The sequence below is a fragment of the Watersipora subatra genome, chromosome 3, assembly GCF_963576615.1.
Source record: "Watersipora subatra chromosome 3, tzWatSuba1.1, whole genome shotgun sequence".
Taxonomy (NCBI): Eukaryota; Metazoa; Bryozoa; class Gymnolaemata; order Cheilostomatida; family Watersiporidae; genus Watersipora; species Watersipora subatra.
Window position 1 is genome coordinate 4,977,228 of NC_088710.1, and position 19,139 is coordinate 4,996,366.

Sequence of the window (19,139 nt, forward strand, 5' to 3'; positions counted from 1 at the left end):
CTTTCACTTGCGTCCATGTACAAATTTAGCTATCAGCCTACTGCCGGCCGTTTTGCCGATATTGCTTCATGATATGTATGCAATATTTTTTTCAATTTCAAACTCCATCTAGAACGTTTGTTTTGGTTATATATTTCATTTTGCCAACATGTTAACAAACAGTGCTATGCAAAAAATTCATTGTTTCTATACTTTGTGCATTGATAAAGCGATGTGAAGCTCCGAAGCTAAAATGATCCTCTACAATGTTCCTTATTCTTACAAAACCATTACTTTCACCACCATCAGAGTCAGTGCTGCTATTGCTATTTTAATTATCTGTGTAATCACAAAGTTCTGAATCGGCTATAATGTCATCAACATAAGTAGTTATTTGTTTTCTAACTCGGAGGCGTTTAAAGCACATGAATTACATAATTTTTTTATTGTATATTTCAATACATCAGAGTCTTGGCTTTCGACTGAGCTAATGTTTGCCATGGTGAGACAGACATTGGTTGGTATTTATAGGATTTCCCCAGAGCTCTATCGCGAAAAAGTTTACTGGCATAGTCTCGAAAATTGTGACGTCACAATTCTCATATTCGTTGTTGTGTGCTCTTACCGCTTATTTATCAACTATGATAATGACGCTAGTGGCAGGCGAAGGTAGGACAACTCCAGAGAACGAATGAAGATGACAAAGGAATCAGTGTCATTAGTTCTCCATATACATATTATTTCTATGATAAGTACCTCAGACTCCAAGAACCATACTATATTTTCCCGATGATATTATGCACTAGCTCTTTATTTTTAATGCGATGTTGAGGGTGATGACTGAGACTAATTAATTTCAAGCATTGCGTGATCTCCTGAAAGTGCGATTGACATTTAGTCCAAGGGACACGCAACCGCAGGTCATAATTTAATCGATGTGATTTCATTACCTTTATCAACGACAGTAAATTTATTGAAGCATAATTAATTAACCCAGAACATGTGTTTGTATTGGTCGGGCGTTAGCACGATCGCGGGCATTGTTGATTATCTAGAATCTTAGTTTATTATTAGCGCTCTCCGGGTTTAACAGCACCGATTGTCACAGAAAAACGCAGCCTCAATGGCAGCGAAAGGGATCGATGACCTAAGGCTAAATGAGAATTATGACGTCACATTTTGAGTACCAAGTGTTTTTTTGCAGGACGTACTTTTGACACCCCGTTTTTCATAGTTCTATTATTCTTTGTGTATTGAATATAGGCTCATTCAAAAGCCAAGACTCTGATGTATTGAAATATATAATAAAAAAAATTATGTAATTTATGTGCTTTAAATAACTTACACAAAAATGTTCGTTTTCATGTTGGAAATTCCCAAACAAAGATTTAAAATTAAACTTTAGGCTAATTTTATAAAGAAATCTTAGGACAACACTGTCATTACCATAAAAGTACTAAATATCGTTGGTTATGTTATGTTATCAATGAATAATAAAATTCAGTTACTAGCAATTGCTGGGGAAGTCGCAAAAATGCGTGTACGGCGATCGACCATAGAAAATGCATAAATGAGTCTACTTCAGTGAAAGGGTTAAAAACGTTTGATTTGCCACTGTTTGTGATAGTAAACATGTTCATTTCCTTCCGCAGCCGAGTTACTTTTACTTTTTTCCAGCTACGAGTACTAGAGAACTACAGCTACTACAGAACTTGCACTGGTACCGCCACTGCTTTTACCTACTAAATTTCTACTTCAAAAAAGTAAGTACTTATTCAATTGTCAATTGTCTATAAATTGCCACACCTCCACTACATAATAACGTTGGATTTGCCACTGTTCGCGATAGTAAACATGTTCATTTCCTTCAGCAGCTGAGTTACTAATTTTTTTTTCCAGCTACAAGTAGGCCTAGGCCTACTGTAACTTACTTCTATAGAACTTGCACGGGTACTCCGAGGGTTGCGACAGGCGATGATGAGAAAAAAGAGAGCAGCTGGTATCGACTTACTGTCATCCTGCTTTAGCCATGACCAGCTGTACGTCGCCTGCTCAAAAGTAGGCACAAACCAAAAACTGTTTGTTCATACACCTGACAGAAAAACAAAAGAAATGTTGTCTATCCGCAATTGTTGCGTTGAACTAACATTGTGTTATTGTTATGTCATGCTTGCATTGAATTAACATTATGTTATTGTTATGTCATGCTATGTTCTTCATGTTCTGCCATACCTACATATTATCCACATGCAGCATTTCCTAACATATTTTTCAGTATATATATATTTTCATGCATTCGTTTTCCTTATTGTACCTCATAAAAAGGCTATCGTGTTGGCGTTGTTTTATTATTGTAAGGTGCTAACGGTGTATCTGCATTAACATCATACTCTCTGTGCTGTTATACATATAAATTTTATCGACAAAACCTCATTACTGTTGTATATACCATGTCAAAACAGAGGTTATAGACGAAGAACTGGTGAGCCATGATTAGTGTTAATTAATGTAGAAGTCTCCATTCAATAAATGCTGGTGATAGCAAATTATTTTGTATAATTTCCTAAAAGATGCAAAACTTTTCAATACTGCCAGTTTGAAGAACTTCAGTTTGCCTAGCAATGTCAATTTCATTATCAGTTTTCTGTACACAAATAGGGCAACTACGATTTGTGTGGTTTGAGACTGATGCATTGTAGACTAGCTGTAAAACATCGCAGATTTTCAATGTTCTCTTCAACATTATTGACATGTATGACTGCATATGTGTATGCATAGTCTGATCAGGGCAAAAAAATTCAGTAGAGTGCATATTTGGAGTTGTTTTACAGTATGAAAGACAGTCTCCATAAACCTCTTGCTCTACGTGAATCTGTTCCCATGGACGGGTAATGCAGCTAGCGGTTTGGGTTTGGGGTCATGGCATCACTCGGGGATGCGCGTAAGACCTTTTCGCCCCGAGTGCAGCGAGAGTCTCCAGGCGCGGCGCTCCGGATGAATAAGTTGGCGAGTGCGAGGTGGTTGGCTGCGAGACGATTGATTGTGAGGTGGCGAGTGTGAGGCGATTGATTGTGAGTGCGAGGCGATTGGTTGCGAGTGTGAGGCGATTGATTGCAACGCGAGTTCGAGGCGATTGATTGCAAGGCGATTGAGTGCGAGGCGATTGATTGCGAGGTGATTGCAAGGCGAGTGCGAGGTGATTGATTGCAAGGCGATTGATTGCGAGTGCGAAGCGATTGATTGCGAGTGCAAGAGCGCGATTGTGAACTGCTCGGCGGGTAAAGACTGGTCGGCCGTGGCGGGGCTCGGCAGCAAAAGTGCGCGATCGTCAACTGCAAATATAGATGGTTGTGAACGGATGCATGAATCTAGACACATGAATCTAGAATATTTACTAGATTTTACGTGCATCTAGCTGTAAAACACATTGCAGATTTCTATTGTTCTCCCCAATATTATTGACATGTATATGTATATGCATACCCTGATCAGAGCAACAATTTCAGTAGACTGCATATTTGGAGTTGTTTTACAGTCTGAAAGACAACTCTCAATAAACCTTATGCTGCGTGTGAATCTGTTCCCGTAGGCGGGTAATGCAGCTAGTCTATTATATTGAAAAGTAGAAAAGTTGTAATTATAGAAAAGTTGTATAGTTTTTCTATATATAATAAAAAAATTATATATAGAAAAAATATGTATATAATATAAAGTTATATAATAGAAAAATTATATAATTTTTATATTACACTATTTATAAATTTAGAATGAAAATCATTGACATTAGTTCTTTTTGTACGGTTTTCTGCACTTGTGCAGCATACAGTCGACCCTCGTTGAAACGTACCCCACTAGTCCGGATATCAAATAAGACGGACAAATTTGGTCTCAACAGCTGCAGTCAAGGTGCAGTTACGTTCAAACAATTGATAATCGGTTTATAATGATTTCAAATAAAAATTTAGAGAATTGTTAAATGCAAAAACCACTTGCCATTGGAGAGTTGCAGATTCAGGTATATAAATCACTCGTAAGATTGAGATACTTTATGATTTGTAGTGATCAGAAAACCACAACATAAGTTTGAAGCAGTAACTTATTTAATATTCAGAAAAAACAATTGCTATACTTTACTTAGACAAAAACTTTGTCACAAGTTGGCTGTTACAGGAGTTGTCTAACCTTGGTTTCTATTTTTAGAAGTTTCTAAAGCTTAAAAGCTGTTCATGTAAAGTATTACGATTACGAATTCACACGCGAGTGCTCTGTGTTTATTCATGTCTGTGTTTTGAGTGAATATTTCTTTGTTTAGACATGATTAAGACTTATTTTTTATCTTATCTTCACAACCCATCCACATAAATTAAATAAATATTCACTTTGTTTTTGTATTCAGACTGTAATTTTTTTTATAAACTAAATATTTAGCAGTATAGTGCACAGTATATAGTACAGTGTATATCGGTTTTGCCAGTGCGATGGTTCCTGTGTATGTTGACCCAGAGCCGTGTAGCGCAGGGTTGCGCAACCAATGGAAGCGTATATGGGAGCTCGCTAGTTTCCAAACAAACAGGCCACGTCCACTATTTTTTGTAAGCTTGAATGGAGAGGCCACAACATTAACAAACAAAAATAATTTCCATTTGTAGTTGCTCTAAAATTGACTGTTATATTGTATGCCATTTGAAAGAGGATGAAATTCCTACAAGATAATACCAATAATTTTATAATTTAAGATAACATAACGCTTTTAAAGCTCAAATCAAAGCTTAAGTCTCACCTAAATTGACACATAATTATGTTTCGATGTCTTTGTAAAAGTCTTAGGTGCTGCTAAACAATCAACAGATATAACAGCGTAATGGCTAGCAGCAATATTCATTTGAATACTGCATGTGGATGTATTTCCTTCCGATGTCTGTCCGTCTCACAAGAGCACAAGGTGCTTATCACCTCCATCAAGAGCACAGCAACAATTGCAATTAGAGCGTTGTCTCAAAAAGTTTTGAGTATATCTTGCATTACACTTTAGTTACAAAAAATACGAAGAATAGAAATACACGTACATGTATCTAAACATATGACATATATATATTTATATATATAATTTATATTATATCTATGGTAAAACGTAAAAAAATTATACCTAATAAATAACATACCTACATGTATATATGATATCACATAAAAGATATATATATATATTATATATTGTTCAATATGTATTGCGTATATCTTTTAAATATGTGAATAATATTTGATTATATATAATCTAACTCCATTCAGCGCATTTGTATATGTATGATATATCTTATATATATTCTATATATAAAAATATATATCTACATATATAATTACACTTGAAGTTATTAAATTAAAAGAGACTTTAAATACTATATTTATTGTATATATAATATATATGAATGCGCTTTTTTGACAAATGAATTTGGTAGGTTAATGCATAATTTAATTTAAGTATGAACTGATTTGTTAATTTTATTATAAAACATATACTTCCTCGAAAAACACAAACCAGAAACTGTCTGCTGTTACAAGACTTATCAGAATCTGGGCTTTGCCAATTTAGGTAAAACTTGTGCTTTGACTTGAGCAAAGAACGGCTTGTCTGGTCTTAAATTATAAAATTATTGGCATCAATCACTCTGTAGGAAATTGTGTTTTCTTTCAAATGGTGCATAATGCAGCTATTAATTTTAGAGCTGCTAAAATGAAAGTAATTCTGATTTGTTAATGTTGTAGTCTCTCCATTAGAGATTATAGGATTATATAAATTGTCTCTTTGTTTGTGAACTAGCGCTTTGTTTCCAGTTTTGGTCAGGGGACTCCTAGCTACATGGTGGTGCGATGACCTATATATAGGCTTACCTTTGATAGACTCAATCGGCTAAAGCGGGCCCTCACGCCAATCGTTTATTATAACGAGTTTCGTCTATATCAAGGTTGACGAGTGTTATTCATTATAGATTTGAAGCTAGATATGAAAAACGCTTCCAGCAAATCCGTGATAGTATAGTGGTAAGTATCCCCGCCTGTCACGCGGGAGACCGGGGTTCGATTCCCCGTCACGGAGAGCTTATTTTTCTCCTTGTCAGATTTTAGTTGATGGTCTCAATGGTCGCAATTTAGAATACGATGCATGGAGTAGAGGAGGAACGAGACAGGTTTTTTAAGCTCGAGACGAGACTCGAGACACTGTCTTGTAAAAATTCGAGACTCGAGACACGAGACAGTAAAATAATGAGCATTTGGTGATGATTTTACTACACAAGTACTAGCTACTTGGTATATATAAAATTAATAAAACTCTTTTTAAATTGAATTTTCACCTGGTGTAAACGATTTAAATACAACATTTTAATAGTGATATGCATGTAGTTTTTGTAAACAAAAGTGACACAAACAGCTCTAAAATACCGAAGTTATATATTCTAAGAATTTTGAGCTTGATTGATCATAATTATTATAAACATATTGCTTTGTACATGTATATTTTTACCATCTATTGAATAGTTCTTACTTTTTAATGTAATGTGTAATGAAACCGATAGCCGTCACTCTACAAAGAAATATCGCAACTAAAAGAACACACGATAACACTTTCATTCTTATCGTTTCATTAAAGTTTGCTTTGTGTATTAGCTGTAGTATGTGAATTATATTTAAATTGTACTCATGAAATTATATTAATTACTGTATACATGTATATTCTTACATTGAGCTAACAAAACGTCATTGTTAACCGAGCACGGACTATGGTCGACACAGCCTTTCGTTCGTTTCTCCGTGTCCGGGCAAGTTTTACCCGCGATTGGTAGTATATACGTAAAAGAGGCCCGAATTTTATGAAGGGCAGTTGGTGTTTAGACACGATACGATAAAATACAGACATTTTACCCGCAAGTCTTATTTATTAAATTGGATTATCCGAAGAGTAATTAGATACGACCCGGTATCTGTTTTAACGACACAGAACCGAACTAAAAAATAACAGGGCCGTTGTCCGGACTACATGATTAGACTCAGTGGCCAACATAATCAGTAGCAACAGGTAGTAACGGACGGGGTATAACTTTAAAGGCAGTTGCCCGCAATCCATTACAATATATGGAGTTGTTGCTATCGCAAGAAGCCATGTTTTAACAACCGTGCGCAGGCGCTTTAGTTCTACTTCCTGTCTCGAGTTTGGCAATAGTTAACTCGAGACGAGACCGATACGAGACGAGACAGGTCGATACTCGAGACGTCTCGTGTCTCGTTCCACCTCTAGCATGGAGACCACGCATTGTATTCTAAATTGCATTTATATTCTTGAAATGACCTCATTAACCACAAGTGTTGAATTATCTGATAGCATCGGGTGCTTTAATATCGTATGGCACTTGATTTTAAAATTTGTCCCATTATTGCTTGAATTGTATTTCGAGGATTATAAAAACTTGACAAAACGGCACATTTACATAAGAGTTTAGGAAACTTCAAGTCAAGTTCCTTGGAGTATCTCATGAAATAACGCAATCACTGAGATGTTGCTTGGTGCTTTAATCCACGCTCATGATTTACACAAGTGATGAACTAATTTAATTGCAAATGCGTCGCATTGCAGACTCTGTATTCGAGTATCAGAAGATATATTTTCAAAAGTATCAGAGTATGTGAAAATTATCAATACTTCAATACTTACATATAGCATAAAATAAATACAATATGAAACGCCAGGTAAAAAACTAATAATGAAAACCTCAATTATTTGTAAACACTAAATTAGTAAAGTGATAATCAGCAGAAGGTTTTATTCTTATCTTAGAGATTCATGAACAGAAGTGTGGCCATGCAATGTGTAACTTTGGACATAATTTAAATTGAAATATTTTAAATGGTTTCTATTGTTTTCGTTTTATTTTTTATTTTTACGAGCTTTGTCACTTCTACTCACGTACATAATTCAAATTGCTTTGTATATCGAAGAAAGCATGTTCTAGGAATTTTTATCATACATGAAAAGTTCTTATGTAGAAGGGAGGATCTGACTGTATATGTACACCCATTGTCTTACAGCAACTGACAATACTGTTCGTCGTGAGACAAGTGGTTGGCAACATGAAAGAATCTCTCCTCACTTTCTTTGTATCTAAATCCAAGCAGCAGTTGGGTGCCGTCGGGGCCACATCTAGTAAGTTATTACGCTTGCTTTTAGTTGGTTCTAAGGCTACCCATTTCATAGAAATCTCATTAAACTCATGCGACTGAAGGCTAGTTGTTGTTTTTATAAATTGCAGATATTGAGATCTTAACAAAGCTGCGTGATGACTGCGTACAGGCTGCTTCTCAAGACCGATGCAAACCCAGGGAGAGTGATAGTGACGGGGCAGAAAACAAGGCTGGCACAGTCAGACACTCTGACAGCAGTGCAGAAGACTCTATGGGTGAGACTGCGGATGGTGCAGACCTTATGGATGAGACGACGGATGGTGCAGACACAGAAAGTGATATCGCTGAGAGTACCAACACTGGAATAATAACTAGTGCCAATGCTAGTATTGGAGTTCTCCAAGAGCACCCTGATATGGCAGCAAATGGCAATACTGACATGGCAGCAAATGGCAATACTGACATGGTTGACAATGTGGGTACGGAAGCTGCTAGAGGTGACACTGCTGATGCTGTCACTGACACTGTACAGCAAGAAGGCAGCAAAGTTTCTGAGTTGACAAAAACTAGCAGCTCTCCTGTGGGAAATCTGACTCAGGCTGAGTCTGAGGGTCTCATGCAGAAGGTAGGTACATACATACTTGCATAACTGGTAGAGTAAGTAGATATATACTTGTATAACCAGTAGAGTAAATAAGTACATGCCTATATAACCAGTAGAGTAAGTAAGTGCATATGTTATAGTATGAAGGGACATTTGAAGATTACCTAGAGATGGTCATCCAGTTCAGTTATGTCTCCTGGTTCTCACCAGTCTTCCCTCTTGCTGGCTTCTTCGCTTTGCTCAACAATGTTGTGGAGATACGTAGTGATGCCTTCAAGATCTGCATGAGCTTTCAGCGACCCTTTGGTGAGAGAGCGAGGGATATTGGTGCTTGGAAGGTAAGCAGTGCTTTGATTGGTCTCTCTTTGTCATTTCATTCCTGGCCGTCTTAAAGATTTCAAACTTCAATTTACTTCAAGGCTGGTTATATGACCTCCAAAATATAATCTGCACTTGTAGGCATTTGTCATTGGATGTAATATATCATTTATGGTTTGCCACATTTTCCAAATAAGAGTCAATAGCGACGTTATGTAAATGAAAATGGTGAATGTAAATAGCATGGGTAATAGTTATCTTCTCGTGCAGAGTTTAGATTCATTTCCATTGATTTCAAGCTCCTGCTGAAAGTAGCAATTTTTAGAGCTGTATATTTAATCCTTTTGAGATGTTGAAGCTGTTGCTCTTATATTACATTGTCATTCCTTGTCTCTTGTCTGATGTTCTTTATAAATGAGATCTATTTTCAGACGTTTGTGTTAAGGTCACTGTAACTAGTTCTACAAGTATGTGAGTCATATTTGGAAAAATTTAATGTCTAAAATGACCTACATTCAACTGCTGAAATTTTTCCTGCCTCTCACTTGTATTACCATGAAATCTGTATGCTGACAGCCTGTACTATAACAGTTTTTCTCTTCCTAAAACCACCAACCCTACTCCACACAAATATCTCTCTTGTTCTACTACTTCTGGCATCTACTTCAGCACCTAGGCATCATCAGCCTTCGTACCAAGCCTCGGAAGCATGGAATCAGCTGCTTGCTGACATCGGGAGAATCGAAAACACTGATATATCTAGGACGGTATTAAAGTGGCACCTGCTGTTGAGGCTGGAGTAGTCTGTGCGTCATTGGGCTGTCTGTTTTTCTTTTTCCTCTAAATTTCTGTGATCTTTACATCTATGTGAGCCACACCCTGCTCATCGCTTACCTGCATTGGGTTCTGCACCTCAATTAGCCAAGCTATTGTGCATAAGTCTTCATCAATGATTTTCATGATTCATTTTTTCACAATTGTTTTGATAAAAAAATAACATTCAATTCATATCAGCTGTACTGTGAGAGCTCAAGAGTATCAGTATGGGTGACCAGGTTTATCTAGCTGGCTGTCAATGCCTCTATTAAATTTAAATGTGCTACCAGCGCTCTCTGGATTATCATGAGTGGGAGGAGTAAAAATTAATCATTTTCCTAAAGTCCTTTTTCGAAGTTGTCCTCTCTTTTGTATTCAGACTACCCTCAATATTTACAATTTGTTTCCACAGACGGTGCTAGAGGTGATGAGTTTAGGTACCATAGTGGTACACACAGCACTTATAGGCATATCTGGGCCTATGCAGCGACTCTTCCCTCTTCCTACTGCCCATAGACTTCTACTCATCATTATCATGGAGGTGAGGAACTGGCTCGTGATACTTTTACATATTTTAGGAGTTGTCTTTATGGAGTATCACAATTTTAATATGCGATTTAAACTCTGAATTTCATAGTTTAAACTTGACTTGTTCTGTAGGTCATTTGAATTTCCCAAATCAGAGTTTAACCAAATATTACCCTTTGTTTGCTATTTCTGCATTGTGTTTGGTGATGGTTCCTACTACCTCTCTACCTCTCCTCTTTTTTCTTATTAGCATGTGGTCTTAGCAATCAAGTATAGCATACGAGTTGCTATATCAGAGGTCCCTGAGTGGGTCAGTATAGAGATGGCTAAACTAGAGTTCAGCAGACGGGAAGCGCTGCGGGTAAGTCACTTGTTCATTGGTTGCTTGTAGCTGCTCATTCATTGGTTGCTAGCATTGTGGTGTACCGCTCACTTATTGGTTGTTGTTGCTATTACTGATTGGCTAGTACTGTTATGTTGATCTGCTCATTGGTGGTTCATTGATGTTGTGGTGGCCTGCGGATTCTTTTGTTATTTTCCCTTCTTTTAGTTACAATGAGCTCTTGCTGTTAGGTTGTCAAGCTCTGATGAGCTGCATAATCATGTTTGCTCTGACTTGCGTCTAGTGCTCTAATCGTTCAGGATCGCTGAGGTCTTCGAGCATTAGACAAGATGTACTACATCTGACTAGTTTAAACTAACATTTCACTCAGGTGTTTAATGTGTTAGCCAAGTGGTGGATATTTTGCGCGGGGCTGTGCTATCTGGGAGCTCATAATGTGTTATATTACTCTATACGCTTTGCTCAGTCAACTAATGACATGTACATTTGATTGCTATGATTAAAAAAACAAGAGTTGTCCCACTACTCAACTGCCCCTGCCAGGAGTTGTCCCACTATGAAACTGCATCTACATTAGAACTACCTAGAAATAAAAGAAGCCAATAGTAACTGAGAGATAAGATCAAAGCAAATTTTCAGTATGGTTGAGTGGATGTATCTGGTGGTAGTAAAATATGATAGTTCGCCGCCTAGCAGTATGAGTTACTTGAAGTGGCTTAATTGGGTAATTACATAATGAGAGTTCTGATTGGCTAATGCACAGTGTTTATATGTTTTAAATGAGGTGCTGGTTAGAAGTGGAACGAGACACGAGACGTCTCTAGTATCGACCTGTCTCGTATCGGTCTCGTCTCGACTTAACTATTGCCAAACTCGAGACAGGAAATAGAACTAAAGCGCCTGCGCACGGTTGTTAAAACATGGCTTCTTACGGTAGCGACAACTCCATATATTGTAATGGATTGCGGGCAACTGCCTTTAAAGTTATACCCGGTCCGTTACTACCTGTTGCTATTGATTATGTTGGCCACTGAGTCTAATCATGTAGTCCGGACAACGGCCCTGTTATATTTTAGTTCGGTTCTGTGTCCTTAAAACAGATACCGGGTCGTATCTAATTACTCTTCGGATAATCCAATTTAATAAATAAGACTTTTGCGGGTAAAATGTCTGTATTTTATCGTATCGTGTCTAAACACCAACTGCCCTTCATAAAATTCGGGCCTCTTCTACGTATATACTACCAATCGCGAGTAAAACTTGCCCGGACACGGAGAAACGAACGAAAGGCTGTGTCGACCATAGTCCGTGTTCGGTTAACAATGACGTTTTGTTAGCTCAATATAAGAATATACATGTGCATGAATACAGTAATTAATATAATTTCATGAGTACAATTTAAATATAATTCACATACTACAGTTAATACACAAACAACACTTAACATTAATGAAACGATAAGAATGAAAGTATTATCGTGTGTTCTTTTAGTTGCGGTATTTCTTTGTAGAGCGACGGCTATCGGTTTCATTACATTAAAAGGTAAGAACTATTCAATAGATGGTAAAAATATACATGTACAAAGCAATATGTTTATAATAATTATGATCAATCAAGCTCAAAATTCTTAGAATATATAACTTCGGTATTTTAGAGCTGTTTGTGTCACTTTTGTTTACAAAAACTACATGCATATCACTATTAAAATGTTGTATTTAAATCGTTTACACCAGGCAAAAATTCAATTTAAAAATAGTTTTAATAATTTTATATATACCAAGTAGCTAGTACTTGTGTAGTGAAATCATCACCAAATGCTCATTATTTTACTGTCTCGTGTCTCGAGTCTCGAATTTTTACAAGACAGTGTCTCGAGTCTCGTCTCGAACTTAAAAAACCTGTCTCGTTCCACCTCTAGTGCTGGTGGCTAGAGTTTTGATGTTCATACAGACCTTTTAGGTTTTCCAAAATTCTGTCATTCTAAACATTAAAGTACATTTTTATGTGTGTGTAAAATGCCTACAATCTTGAAATTCAGTGTTTTGAAAGTGTCATAAAATGTCTGTGTAAAAGTTAAAACTGAGTTTGCAATAGTATGATTTGTATCCTAGCATCTAACCACAAAAAATTAAACAGTCTCACTCTGTGTGCGATAGCCAAGCATAGCTTAGATGAGTGTGCAGTGGCCAATCATAGCTAAGATGAGTGTGCAGTGGCTAATTGTATCTAAGATGAATGTGCAGTAGCCAATGGTAGATAGGATGCATGTGCAATGGCCAATGGTAGCTAAAATAAGTGCGCAATGGCCAATCATATCTAAGAAGAGTGTAAAATGGCCAATGATAGATAAGATGCATGTGCTATAGCCAAAGGTTTCTAAGATGAGTGCGCAATGGCCAACCATGATGATAGCTAAGATGAGTTAATTACTCATGGCATTACTCATGGGAAAACCCTGTGGTACATTTAGCTCACAGACTCTTGCTATTGAGACACCGACAGACCGTACGTAAAACTTTGCTTAACCTTTTCAGTGCCAGGTAGGCGGTCATGCTTTCTATGACGGTTCACTGAAAATTCGGCTCTAAATGTTTTTAAAATATGACTTTGTTTTATTGAAGAACAAGCTAATCTACTTGAAAGTTTTGTTTTGCAAATATCAAAATCAAAGTATTAATATTTAATAATATAATATATTATTAAATATTAATACTAATAATATATTAATAATATAATATATTATATTATTATACATGTATAATCTTCATAAATATTTGTGAATCTTGACAGATGTTAATTACACCCATAGAGGTAAAACAGCATACTAACAATCTAATTGAAAAATGTGTTTCACCTTGGCGAGTAATTTATATCAATAGCTATAATACAAATGTGCTTCTTACTTTCAATCGTAATGTGAATTGTGAATACAACTTCTCATAAACAGTTTATTGGTTGGTTGTTCACATACTGCTGCATTGTGTTTGTAACTGTTACCCCCAAATTTGATGTTGAAAATGAAATATTTAAACTGCTTTTGGCAAACAGTACCATTTCTTATCAGATTGTTAGCTGATGTTCAATCTAAACAAAATCATTTTAGCTGTTTCTTGACCATGAACAATATTTTATCCGATACTCAACAATCAACATAAGAATAAAAATATCCATTTTTTCTTGTTGTTAAAGGCTGGTCAAAAGATTATATATAGTCCAAGAATCCTATTTCATACAAGAAAAAACGTGCATCCTAACCTTCAGGCAACTTATTTCGTAAAATACTAGAGTTGTCTCAAGATGAATGTTAACTGGCAGGTTTAATGTTGACTGCCTACCAGGGAAACCTTTAAAACAGAGTTTGCAGATGAGCGCTAAATTCATTGTCAATGCTAAATAAAAAAAGAAGACTCATTGATTGTGTTATTCGAATAAAATAGGAGTAACTAACTCTTAGACTACTGATTTAAGCACTACGACTATTGTGACCTTTGACCCTGGGTATTGTGACCTTTGATTTTATTTGCAAGCATTAGGAACTGCTGCCTTTGCCATGCCTGAGTCATCGTGGAACTTGTACTGCTTAATGATGCTGGTTCATAGATTGATACATGTTAAAAATGCTGTATTTATGAGCTTCTCACGTTTCAACACCACTTTTATTTACTTATTAATATATATACTTCCATAAGCGCTGCTGTTTGCTACATTACATACTTGCTTGAGAGCTTGTGCATCAGTTTGTTTTGCTGCCAATGGCAAATTACATATCAGTCTTTTGCTTTCGGTCATCATTTTGTATTTTGTAGTTACGGTTGCAAGAACAGCTTAATGATTCAACCAGCAAGGTGTGCTTTTCCGCTTTTATTATCTTTGAACACTTGTTATGCTATGCTGATAGATAAGTATGCTTGTCACTTCTCTTTTGGCGGCCATTAGCTTTTCTCTAGTTGTTTACTTTAGCTGTCATTGAACAAGTCATCGCTTATGATGAAATGTCTTCCATTTTATACAACATTCGTACTACTTGTACAGATATATTATCAACTACTAACTCTACTATGATGCCTGTATATCAGCTTGAAATGCATGTTGCTGTTTGTTGAATTGATATATTTTTCATGTTTTCTGATTTGTGATCTATTGTTGAATGTACGCATTTGTGGTGGATATCTCTTTGTTGTGTGATAAATGTTGTACCTTCTGTTATTTAAGGGTTCTATCAACCATCCTGCTTCTTCCATGTAATACAGTCTCATTCTACCTCAGGAAAGTCATTGTAAGTATTTCAGACACGTACAGCAAGGTCATTGTAAGTAGCAAGGTCATTGTAAGTAATGTACACATTAACACACTGTTGTTCTGTTTCACAGGTTATAACTCAGTTTGCATCCTTTTTTAGTTTTAGTTGCCATTGGTGATCTTTGCATTGGATCCACTGATATCACACATTATGTAGTTTGTGTCAAACTTTTACAGTTTAGCTTACGACTGCAATATTTGCCACTCGTGACTCTAAATCCACAGGCGCAACTTATTTGCGGCTATATAAAACTGATCAATTTTATTATTAAAAAATAGGATTTTTAAAATTTCCTTGAGTACACCTTTACCTAGGAGAGTTTTATGCAAATTTCATTTTTAAGTTGAGTGCATAGCTGTATAAACTATATACTCAGCTCACAGCAGTTTTATCTATGTAAATATTTAAATTTCTTCTATTTTTCATTATTCAGTATTCAATTAAGTCAACATTTATATGGTTTTACAAAAAAATGGTTTAGATTCTAGCAGCCATATATGGGGAAATCTAAAATCTCAGGCGTGAAGTTCACCTTTCAATGCTGACAGTGAATCATTCTTGTAATCCGCCAGGTCCTGTAATCTACCACTATGAGTCAGGTCCTGTAATCTACCACTATGAGTCAGGTCCTGTAATCTGCCACCATGAGTCAGGTCCTGTAATATACCACTATGACTCAGGTCCTGTAATCTACCACTATGAGTCAGGTCCTGTAATGTACCACTATGAGTCAGGTCCTGTAATCTACCGCTATGAGTCAGGTCCCGTAATCTACCACTATGAGTCAGGTCCTGTAATCTACCTGTATGAGTCAGGTTATTTGAAAACTATTTACTTTTACTTGTCACTTCTGCTGGTACTTCTTTCACCAATCTTCATATTTCATTCAAGGTATGAATGGGAGTTTCGTCATAACTATCATCTTGGCAGTAGACTCTCGTAGCAGACCTCTTCAAAACCCTTCGAAACACTACATATTTCTCTTTGAAAAAATTTTATCTGAAACTTTGCCAGTTTTTACAAAGATAATAATTGTATCAACACGAGTCAGGTTGTGTTGATGCAATTATAATGTTTAAAAGATTTATTTTTACAAAAACATTTGGAGCAATAATAATCCGCAAATGCTCTAATTGAACTTTTGAAAACATATCTGGAGTTGTTTTCTCAAATTTGATGCGTACACGACTCCAAAAAAGTTCAATAAAATTGATAACTTATGCTCTAACGCTTCTCTACATTGCTCATCTAGCATTTGTCTACTTGGAACATCTATGAAACTAAATTGTCTGTACTTGCCAAACCCGACAGAACCCATATGCCAGGCCTTGGGTGAAATTGATTAGTCGTAGTGAGGTGGCGATCAGTTGCTATCTGAACATGTTATTAGATGTTACTCATTTTAATTCACTTCTGTTTTAGGAAGCCCAGTATACCATACTCAAGAGCATCTTGTTGACAATATCTTCTGCTTTCTTCCTTACAGGTTATGGAAACTCATTCAGAGAGAAACTCTATGCAGAATAGTCCTTATAGAGGCCTTGCTGCCGACAACAGCGGCAGCACTGTGGATGACAAGTTTACCCCAGACCTCCTGGGAACAAAGGAGGATTTGCCTGAGCTTGTCTGCACAAGGGAAGACATGGAAGAAGACATTATAATCGCTCAATGCACGCACATAGAAAGTGCATATAATCTCTAAGTCAATGTTGAGGCAATACACTTTAGTATGTTTTAGCTAAATAAATACAAATATGTTGTATTTATTTATAGCCTGTTGTTGCAAGTATGTTACAAACTGTAAACAATCTAAGTGCGTCCTTATCATCCTTGCCGTTACACCCCTTTATAAAATGGGTAAATTTCTTCTGTTTCTACTGTGTTTATCCGCTACCCTAACTCGAGCATATAGTCATAATGTATCAGTGCAATTTCATCTCTGTTATTTATGTCGTAAAAATCTCTTGCAATTTTATTTTTACCAGCAGAATTCATTTTGTTAAATTGCGATCCCACAACGCATGATAGCAATTATTATGTTTACCTATTTGTCACTGCGAAAACAGTGATTTATTTCTGTCATTATTTTCATATGTATTATGCTTTGTTGGCATATCAACTTCTATAGAGGAGAGGGTTGTTCTCAAAATGAATTTGGTGTATACGTAGCACATGTATGTTTTTACAACTTCGTATTGTAGCCTCAATCTATCCATTTATTTTTAATATCAATTATCTAAAATATCTAAGTTTTTATTGATGAAGCTCATCCCGTTTTGGTAGACTTCATCAGGTTTTTTTTCACAAATACTCGTGCATCCCCATCACACAGACATGATGGTTTTGCAGATACTGGGAGTCTTTGTCTTGTGAATAATGAGTATGAATTCAATTTTATAATATTTTCAAATATGTTAAACTGGTGGCATTGAAATAGTTTTGTAAAATAAAACATTCATTTTTAAAACCTGACTGCATCATTATGGACTAAATTTATTTACCAGCTGCACGTGAAAATTATACTAATCATTGGATATGAGTAAATTGTTATGATAATAATAAAATAGTTGATGAAATAAAATGTTAAATTGAGACTTGACCTAAAACTGCCAATATATAGTGTTACGCAGTTTGTAACCAAACAGTACAAATACCAGACAGCTATTGGATAACATTCAAAGACCATTTTAGATGTGACTGACTTGGCAATTTGAAACCTGTTGAAGCAAAAAGCTTTCAGCTCAATTCTTTGATGGATCGAATTTAGAAGCTCGACCTGAGGCTCTTGAGTTACTTAGTTACTCTCAAACCCTGAAATGTTGCTGAAAACCTCGAGGTTACATGGGTAATGCCGAAACAAACAATTTGATGAAATCGCTAGCGACATCGTAATGAGTGCTTTGGAAGAGATTATGTTAGGTGCAACTAATCTGAATTTACACACAATATCAGTGTTGAATTTGCTATATCATTTTATTCTATTTTGACAAGGTACAGTTTGTGCACTTTTGCTTAGCTTGTGAGAACTAAATTGATTATTACCGGCTCAGGTACTAGTGAAGGTGTTCAACTATTATAAGCAATACTGTTAATGACTAGTAAAGATACTTCTTTATTCATATTATTCTATAAGTTAAACAATCAAAATACACAACGAACAAAATTCTAAACAACAATATTAATGACAAAAGGTTAAAATAGCCAATGAAAGTGACACCGTTACTCGAACGGCTCCATGTTCGTTGCTCCTGAACGGCTGCGAGTCTCAACAGTTAAACGAAAGCTTTGACAGACAGTCCATCGATACAAAAGCTTGGCAGTTGAAATAGTGAAGTAGAAGAGGCTCGGCTGATGATGGAGAAGTAGGACCCATAAGCAGAAAAAATATAGAGACTCCGCAGGCAGAAGACAAGCCTGAGCAGGCATAGGAAAAAGAGAGCAGCTCCACGGGCAGAGGGACGAGAAAATGAGGCTTTACAGGCAGAGTCATTGGAGCTGTTCTCTTAGATAGATGCTTCTGTTAGCCTGTGAGGTGAATTTGCGCTCAGGTTTTGTTCTTTATGTTGCAAAGGATTAGCAATTGAATGAACTTGCATACCATGGAAGTGTAAGGATTGGAAATTATGACTAACTCCAATTGTTTTAGTCATGTCTGGTAGAGGTATTGTTTTATTTGATGCTTTTCTGGCATGTCAACTGATGTATTTTTCTCCATGAGTTACTTCCACGGGAGGTTTTTAATCCACTTGTAAATGGGTATATGACAACTGTATTTATTGCTAGTCCTCTGACATATTAGGTATCATGCTCATTGCAATATTGTGTATATACACCGTTGTTTAGGCGTTTCTCTATTATGCTATTTGCTTTTGCTCATACTGTCATCAATGATATACAGCCCCCATATATGGGGCTGTATATCATTGCTGTCATGCAACAACATTTCACACAAACTTAAAAAACCATGATTCAGACATGCTTGCAACAAAACTAGCGTAAATTGCATTAATATGCACAACAAAATATTTTACTAGCTTTATGTTTTAGTTGCATTACATTAAACTAATTTTATAGTACATAAA

General features: G+C 36.1%; 1 protein-coding gene and 1 non-coding gene across 2 annotated transcripts in view; both read left to right on the forward strand.

Annotated features, from left to right (window-relative positions):
* Positions 1 to 17,527, forward strand: part of LOC137389724 (anoctamin-8-like) — a 37,963-nt gene extending 20,436 nt beyond the window's left edge. The window contains exons 10-17 of the mRNA XM_068075806.1: positions 8,056 to 8,170; positions 8,277 to 8,773; positions 8,893 to 9,090; positions 10,299 to 10,427; positions 10,665 to 10,775; positions 14,564 to 14,602; positions 14,970 to 15,033; positions 16,544 to 17,527. Of these exons, the coding sequence (XP_067931907.1) occupies positions 8,056 to 8,170; positions 8,277 to 8,773; positions 8,893 to 9,090; positions 10,299 to 10,427; positions 10,665 to 10,775; positions 14,564 to 14,602; positions 14,970 to 15,002 (1,122 nt within the window). The 3' untranslated portion in view covers positions 15,003 to 15,033; positions 16,544 to 17,527. The remainder of the gene's footprint in view (positions 1 to 8,055; positions 8,171 to 8,276; positions 8,774 to 8,892; positions 9,091 to 10,298; positions 10,428 to 10,664; positions 10,776 to 14,563; positions 14,603 to 14,969; positions 15,034 to 16,543) is intronic.
* Positions 5,999 to 6,070, forward strand: Trnad-guc (transfer RNA aspartic acid (anticodon GUC)). The gene has a single exon. It is a non-coding gene; the product is annotated as a tRNA-Asp (tRNA).
* Positions 17,528 to 19,139: the final 1,612 nt, after the last annotated feature.